At 37.2% G+C, this 8,172-nt stretch overlaps 2 protein-coding genes across 2 annotated transcripts; both read right to left on the minus strand.

Annotated features, from left to right (window-relative positions):
- Positions 1–482: 482 nt before the first annotated feature.
- LOC111657563 (histone-lysine N-methyltransferase SETDB1-B-like) lies at positions 483–5,659 on the minus strand. Its single transcript, XM_023409773.2, has 7 exons — positions 5,334–5,659; positions 3,809–4,168; positions 3,526–3,699; positions 2,793–2,994; positions 2,601–2,674; positions 1,711–1,901; positions 483–1,609 (listed from the first exon to the last, which is right to left on the minus strand). Exons 2-7 carry the CDS (start codon positions 4,161–4,163, stop codon positions 1,502–1,504), a joined length of 1,104 nt encoding a protein of 367 aa, XP_023265541.1. The 5' UTR covers positions 4,164–4,168; positions 5,334–5,659; the 3' UTR covers positions 483–1,501.
- Positions 5,660–5,753: 94 nt separating this feature from the next.
- Positions 5,754–6,911, minus strand: LOC147818899 (cortexin domain-containing 1 protein). Its single transcript, XM_087175001.1, has one exon. It carries the CDS (start codon positions 6,814–6,816, stop codon positions 6,634–6,636), a length of 183 nt encoding a protein of 60 aa, XP_087031127.1. The 5' UTR covers positions 6,817–6,911; the 3' UTR covers positions 5,754–6,633.
- Between the last annotated feature and the right edge of the window lie 1,261 nt (positions 6,912–8,172).

An 8,172-nucleotide genomic window follows, 5' to 3' on the forward strand; every position in this document is an offset into this window, starting at 1 on the left:
GTCATGAGTTAGCATCAGCTAAACCAATAGGACAGGGGTTTCTTTGTTCTCTTGAACATTGTGTTTCACTGTTGTTTGGGGGAATCTCTACTGACACTCTGCTTGTTAAAGTGAACTTCCCATTATCAATGTGTTTTTATACTTGTCTACTAAAGTATTTTGTGTGTTTAATGTTGATAATATTGATGCAATTTCAACAACACTTAAGAATGTGCATGTTGGTGTTTTCTTTGAAATACGCACTGGTTTAACTGGCCTTCATAGATATGGAAGAGATACTGTAAATAGGGGGAAGTAGTTTTGTTACAGAGAAATGTTAAATATCTAAGAATTTATTTACTGAGTCAATTTAACATCTGAATTTCAGTTAAATTGAGACCATAGATTTTTCTGCTTAGTGAAAGGCCTGTACAGTCACATTACAGTAAGTGGAGCTGAACATGTTGGAGGACACAGCAAAAAAAAGACAAAGCTGAACAAGGTTGAGAAATAAGATTTTTTAATACATTTCTGTAAATGGGGCTGAGCACACTTGCAAATGATGAACTATACAATGTAAAAGGTTTTTTTTTAACTTTGATTATTTAAAAAAAGGAACAAAAGCATCACAAACTAAATGGACATGGGAGGTATAAAACAAATAATCAAATTGAACAGTGTTGAGAAAATGCTGATCAGCAACAACAAAGAATTAAAAGGCTATTGACTTAAGAAATATGAATCTAGAATCACTGATTCGTTTGCGTTATGCTGATCTGTTCCCAAATCTTAACCACTGACAAGGCTTGAGACAAACAGCATATACTGTATCAAAATAAAATTAATATAAACGAGGTATATTGAACATCAAAAACATTAACATTAACAACTTAAAAGTGATATCAAACTCTGTTGTTACGGCTCCCCAAAACTCACAGGATGTAGCAACTTCTTCAAAATGTTCCAGCAATATCACCTCAAGTATTTTGCTTAACATTTTTTGTAATAATGGTAAAATTATATTTTGATATAACAATGTTTTACAGGAGCAGTGACCAATTTATGAAAGCTAAAAATATGAGTTCAAAATAAAAGAGGAAGTTAATATTCTTGTCTGTGTCACGCACAGTTGCTTGTTTGTACATCAGCCGATTGAATATGCTGCCAAAAGCTGACATAAATTTATATTTCTGAACAAACTGAAAATGACCATTGTTCAGTATTTTTTCTATGTTTAATGATGCACAATTTATTTTGGAATCGCAATAGTCCACCAAGTGACTATATCTGCAGATTTGTACCATACATATAAGGTAAAAAATAAAATAAAAATCAGGTTGGAACAAACACTGGGCTTGAATTATTCATGTGCACTCATTTCATAACTGCAAATCTAATTTTGGGTTACATTTTTCAAAATCCAATGGCACATCACTTGGGGGTGATAATGATGAAAATTATTGAAGGTGGATTATTTTTACTCTGCAGAGCTATATTATAATTCACCTGTATCTATGGTCTTTTATTCAGAGTCATCCTTACGCTCTTCCCCCGCTTTCAATTCCAAAAACCTAGCCATGTGTTCCAGTCGTAAGGAGCCTCGGTGGATCCACTCCTTTTGTTGATTATCCTGAGTATGACATGAACACCACATTATATCAAAATATTTCAAACAAAAATGAGATGAAAAGAACGTCATATGAACAACCAGCAGTGTTAAATGATACTGACCTGAAAAACGACCTGTATCAGGCTGCAGTCGACCACCTGCACCTCACACCTCTGCTGGACTCCGGTTAATTCTACATTTAAGGACTGTCCAGCTCTGTACTGGGTTAAATGTGGGTACGGCCAGTCCTTCAGGTAGCGCTTCATGAAATGCTTGTGAAAGCTGTCTGGTAGGTCCTCTAAAACATCTTCCACTGTCGAAAAACAAACAAAGAGTCAGTCACTCATCTTCCAGATGCTTTGAATGAACATGTTTACCTTACACAAATATGTTTGCCCAGCACAAACAAAACAGGGACCCACTCATTGCTCCACAGCGCCACACATAGCCAAAAAATGAATCTGGGTACCTTAAAAGCATCCTCTCATATTATATAAACAATGAATAAGCAACAGGTGGAATGACCTGCACTTTGAACAGCAAATAACATGGTTAATTTAGCATAATGAGCATCTTCACAACAGTTTCTCTTTTCTCTTATCACCTGTAATCACTTGTACTTTGCTGTTTTTCGATTGCTTTTAAGCTCATGTCAGTGAAACCTATGATTTCCTATACAGATGTTCCACATTAAAAGCATTCCAGCTGCTCAAAGGGGCATAATCTTTACCTTTCCTGGAAACATAAGCAGGATTTAGTGAATGAAGACAGTATTTGTGTTAGAAAAGAGAAACTCAGAAAAACAGAGTGGTGAGCATGGCATGATTATGTTCTTCCTTTGATAGATTTAGTGCTGTGGAAAATGACTCCTGAATTTATCAAGACAGCAGGTAAACATGGAGGGTGTTTTAAGTTCCTATTTACAGAAAACAGCATCAACATCCACCAAACATGACCGAATAAAAAATATTTGGCCTCAGGTGAGACAAATAAACACTTCAACCAAACTTACATGGTCTGCACACCAGGTGAAGTAAAGGTAAACCAACATAGACCGGCGTGTGATCATCCAAAAAGACCAAGAATCTGAAAAATTAAAATATGTTTTATATCAAAATCAAACCTTGACAAATTGTGATTGTGATGTATTGCCAAAGATTGCGGTGGTGCAAAGATGTAGGGATAAATGCTCATTCAAACACACCTCAAACGGTTCTTTCTACTGGGCAGCTCTGCCAAAACGCCAGGCTGGAACCAGAACTTGTTATCTTGACACTGGACCACCACACGAGCGCCGACGTACAGCTGCTCCAGCTTTGGTGTGGGGTCAAAGGCAATGTGGTGTCCAGAAACTAGGCTCTTCCCTTTTTCTTCAAAACTAACTTTGTACTTCACCCGTCCATCTTCTGCAAAGAACAAAATGTCAATGAATGTGTCACTGTGTTTTGATATTAAATATAAGAATGAAACAACCCACGACAATGAAGATGATCAAAAGAAAATGATCTGGGCTGCAACTTAGTTAGTGTTTTACTGATTCCTCTGATAATTTTTTTTGTTTTTAATGTACATCAATTTAGTCTATTAAATCACATTTTAGCAAAGCCCAAGGATAAATCTTCAAATTTTTTGTTGGGCCAAGAGTCCAAGACCTTTAAATATATAAAATCAGAAAGCGCAGCAAATCCTTTGTTCCATTTTTTAAACGACTTAAATCATTAATCAATTATCAAAACAAAATGAAAATCTCTATGAATCGAATAATAAATTTGCCAAAAGTTAACAGCAAAAGCTAGCAACAGGGTCTGTGGGATATACTGAACACAAGATACTTGTATTATACAGGATGAGTACTTAGATTTTACAGACTGACTTTGTTTACTGTTGATTGAATGTGCTTAACATCACTTTCCTGCTGAAAAAAGTGTTTTTCTTACCCTTTGTAACTGTTTCCACTATTTTTCCCCGTTGCCATCTCATGGGCTTTTTCCTGGCCAGCACCATCATGTCCACTTTGACCTCTTCCTCTGGCAAATTGGGACGAACCTTTGTGGTTTCATGAGAGCAATAGGCAAAGGCTGATGATATTATTATGGGGGTTACTTGATTCACTGTGGAAAAAGTACAAAACACAAAATGTATATATTCCAACATCGGAGCTTCGGGGATTATAAATTCCTTGTTTAAGTGGTTTTCATGTGATGGTGTTTGTGGTCTTACTGTTGTTGTTGTTGTTGTTACTGCCTGTTGGTGCTGCAGGGGGTGGTCTCGTTGTGTCACTCTTTTTCGGTTTTGCAGTTTTCTGTTTGTTTGAGGCTACAAAATCTGAATCACTAGAATCCCCTTCTGGCTCCCACTGCATATCAGAGTCAGAGCTGCTGAGCACCTCATCTTCACTGTAGAACTGCTGAGGCGTTGGAGGTCGTAGAGCACTGATCTTATATTCAGGGAGTCTGGTCAAGACCACTACTGCTTTTTTTATTAGACGGAGAGAGTCAGAACCATTTTCCAACCTGGTCCTCTTGCTGGGTGTCTTCTTTCGGGAGGGAACAGACTCACGTGGGGAGTCAGCCATATTTTCTGCAAAGAAAAAGCTTTGGTGAAATTGTGACTTCCAACAAACAAAAAACCTACAGCAGAGATGATTGTGTCCAAGGGATGCAATCCAAATGAAATTAATCTGTTGTGTTTACCACTATTTTTTAACCTTCATAGACTAAACAGATAATGGGCAAATAATAAGCAGGTTAATCGATAATGAAAATAATTGATAGTTGCAAATTATTTGTAAATCTGTTAAATTTGAGCTTGATTAACATAATTCTGTGCTTATCATCATCTCCTGCCTATCTCGTTTCACAACCTCTTTTTAAAGGGAGACCTGGTCAGGATGGCAGCATTACAAGCTTCAGATAAGAGAATACAACATCACGCAGACAAACATTTGCTGCTTGAAGGCTCTCAAATGTGATAATTTGTTCCATTTATTGGTCTTACTTTATCGTAAACCTTTTAAGAACATTTTAGGGTTTTGGACCGTTGGTTGGACAAAATAAGACGTTTAAGGACCTCACCCTAAACCCCAGGATGCTGTGATCTGCATTTTTCACTATTTTCTAATGTTTCATTGACTACATGGTTAACCAATGATTCATAAATTAATGAAAATAATTGGCAGATGAATCAATAATAAAAAATAACCATTACTTGCATACCTAGAGTGATATGAGGCTATATTATACATAATTATCTAAGTCTGTTTTAGTTTTTTATATTGTGGGAGTACTTCTATTTACAAAATATTATAGTTCTTATAAAATAAAATACAAAATAACTAATACCAAGTCTTACCTGTAATTTCCTCTACCTGCTCCTGATGATGGCTCTAATATAAAACTGACAACAAACTGCAAATGTCATGGCCGCCTCTGGAGTAAGTAACTAAGGTTAACTGCGACTGTGTCTGTGGTTTGTACCGGTAACGGTAAATTAACTGTAACAGTAACTGTAGCTATAGTAACGGCATTTGTATGTGGACAAGCATAAACATTCAGATGTTTTTACACTTTGGCGTTTTTGACGTGCTCATATTTATGGTATTTGACGGTCTTAGGTAACATTAGTGCATCTGTAGTCACAGGAATTCACCCAAGTCAACGCTAATAACTTTAGGTTAAAACTTTGTAACGTTAACGTTATCGTTAAGACTAAAACAATAGTGCTTGGCACAAAACCCGCAGCTTACCTGTTGTTGTGTGCCGATTATCCGCTTCAAAGTCTGGTCACACCTGATAAAATTGCCTATTTTGTTCGATTAAAGCTGAGGTCAGTCAAGTAGCTAAGAGAGAGTAAGCTCTCGGGTTAGCCTACATTACTTAGCTTGCTAGCACTGCAAGTCCAACAGGTTTACAAAGCACACAGTTAAACCGTCTTCCTCATTTTGTATAGAGATTGTGCAACAGGACATGTGCTGCAAGTTTCTTCTGATAAAGATGTATGTCAAACAAAATTATAAGCCACAGCTTCCTCCATTTTAGACTTCTGTTATTGTTGTCTTCTGCTTTTACGATGTTTTACGGCACATAACTAAATTGCACATTACTGCCACCTACTGGCACGGAGTTCACATAAGGCTTATGAAAGTCTCACAAACTCAGAGGCCGCATCACATGTAAATAGTTCATTTAATAAACAACAAAAGCAAGGTCATTTGCTAGTTGTTCATTCCATGAGCAAGATCACGTGTGTCACATGTTTTTAAAAATTTAAACTTTACTAAATCAAGTGCATTAGGCTATCTGAGTACCACACACAATAAGATCTGTAGAGATTTCTCATCCCCAAAGCTTTTACAGACAGCTGCACAGATAGTTTTAAGGAGGATGGTTCATCATTCTATAATGTACTAATGTAAGATTATTGTCACCTAAGCATGCACTATACAGCTGTATTATATAGGAACAATTTGTGTAATAAAAATAAATATAGAAAAGATTGGCGGATTCTTAACATCAAAAGACTTAGATCATTATTAGGAGCAAATAAATGTGATAGTGACATCACTACTTTTGACTGAGCTTTTTGACTTTCCAAAGAAATAGATCATATTGTTACCAATTCAAACAGAGGCCCTGGATTAAGTCCCTTAATGCCTTAGGCTCAGTAGTTGCATGCAGTAATCCATCCATATTCAAAAGGCATTGTGGGGCCTTTTCAATCACAAAATAACAAAAATATATTAATTACTTGCTTGTACATTACATTACTGAATTATTACAAACTTTTAGTGAGAGATCCAAGGCAGCAGTAATATGGGGAAAAAATGGCCAAGAACCCACACTGTCAAGTCAGAAACGTTCATATAATCTGATGCATGTGACTTGTAGCATGAGTGTAATGATGGTTCCTTTGGGTTCAAAAGTGCTCTGACTCCTGCGTGCGATAAAAACATCATATCCATTCAAAACTGCATGGTTGGAAAATATGCAGTACATCTAAATTGTCCTGCCGAGTCACGTTACTGAACGATTTCACTCTCCTCTCTTTCAGGTGATCTGCTCCTCCTGGTAGGTGGAGGTGGAGATGGAGCCGTAAGGATCCACCACCGTCTGGGCGCATCGCACCACCGTCACCAGCAGGAAGAAACACAGGAGGAAGAGGAAGAAGAGAGCAAAACCCAGGTCCACGTCCACCTCGAACTGTACCGCAGGGTGAGAGGGCTGGTCCATGTGGGCGATGATGACTGCTGGTCAGCTGTTTCTTCCCCTTGTCAGTTCAGCACCACCAGGTTAGAGACAGTACAAGTGTGTGCACATGGGCTCTTGAGATGATGGTGATGACTTCATGCCAGAAATACGAATCAGAAAGACATACAAAAGTGAAGAAGGTTAAACTTGAGACACAACACAGCTCTTGTATGTTGAAGCATTGTCTTGGGTATCAGTGGTGGAAGACGTATTTGATGGGGGAGTTTAGTTCAGTGGTTCCCAACTTAGGGCTCGGGCCCTTCACCTGATAAAATGCTGTAAGATGATTAATAGGAGATGAAAAAAGAAAAATCAAAGCTCTGCTAGACAAAATTAAAATTTTTTTGTCGATTCCATAATTGCTTTTTGTGATATACTGCTAACAACTCACAGAGATCTGAAACACAACTCATGTTTGTTTTTATGTAAAATCTTCATTTGTAATATGATGAGTAACACGGACGAGAGACGAATGAGTTGAAGTGCAAAGTATCGTTAACTAGAAATACTGAAGTAAAACACAAATACCAGACAACTGTACTTAAGTACAGTATTTGAGTAAATCTAACACATAGATGTGAGTGGTATATACTCATACTCAAACGTCTCATTACATGAATTCCACACAGATCTGGCTTAAATAGCTATTTGATGTTATAATGAAAACAGTGCTATTTGTCAACTTTGCTCATGAGATATAAAATTTCAGATTGTGGATTAGGTGCTGGAAATTCAAGGGCAGCGATTTTTTATTTCTATCAGTTAATTTCCTCATCATTTGGTCTGTGAAATATTAGAAAATACTTAAAAATAATATATGATATTCTCTTCAAATTGCTTCTTTTGTGTGACCAATAGTTATAAACCCCCAAATATTTAGTTTAAAATTACATAAGACAAAGAAAAGTTCAATTTTTAGAAGCTTGAACTCGAGAAAATTTTGCTTTTATTGCTTAAAAATTATTTTAAAATAACACTGATTGCCAAAACAATCGCAGAATAACTTAACAATAACTGAAGTAATTCATTCACTGTAAAGATATGATCTGAAACTCACCATCCTTCCTGTATCAGTCACCCAGGTGTTTGCTGCTGCAGAGTCTTGCCATCACCTGTCCAAAACTTTGAATATAGCATCTCTGTCTTGATTCCCTCTGAGGTTCCTTATTACTCGAGTTACATCAGACGCTCATCAGTTACCAAAGTCTTAACTGTTCTCTTCTTGTCATGATCATCGCAGGAAAAATGAGCAGCCCACAAATTAGCTCTCTCACACACACGCACGCACGCACGCACGCACGCACGCACGCACGCACGCACGCACGCACGCACGCACAC

Source organism: Seriola lalandi, unplaced genomic scaffold (genome assembly GCF_002814215.2).
Source record: "Seriola lalandi dorsalis isolate HSWRI2012SDOR001 ecotype SW California unplaced genomic scaffold, Sedor1 jcf7180002054408, whole genome shotgun sequence".
In the NCBI taxonomy this organism is placed as follows: Eukaryota; Metazoa; Chordata; class Actinopteri; order Carangiformes; family Carangidae; genus Seriola; species Seriola lalandi.

Excerpts from the sequence above, each read along its gene's own strand:
- LOC147818899 (XM_087175001.1), bottom strand. The coding sequence starts at position 6,816 with ATGGACCAGCCCTCTCACCCTGCGGTACAGTTCGAGGTGGACGTGGAC.
- LOC111657563 (XM_023409773.2), bottom strand. The coding sequence starts at position 4,163 with ATGGCTGACTCCCCACGTGAGTCTGTTCCCTCCCGAAAGAAGACACCC. Across the intron at positions 2,995-3,525 it reads AGTGGAAACAGTTACAAAGG|AAGATGGACGGGTGAAGTAC; the intron begins GTAAGAAAAACA and ends TGTTCTTTGCAG. Across the intron at positions 2,675-2,792 it reads AGTAGAAAGAACCGTTTGAG|ATTCTTGGTCTTTTTGGATG; the intron begins GTGTGTTTGAAT and ends TTAATTTTTCAG.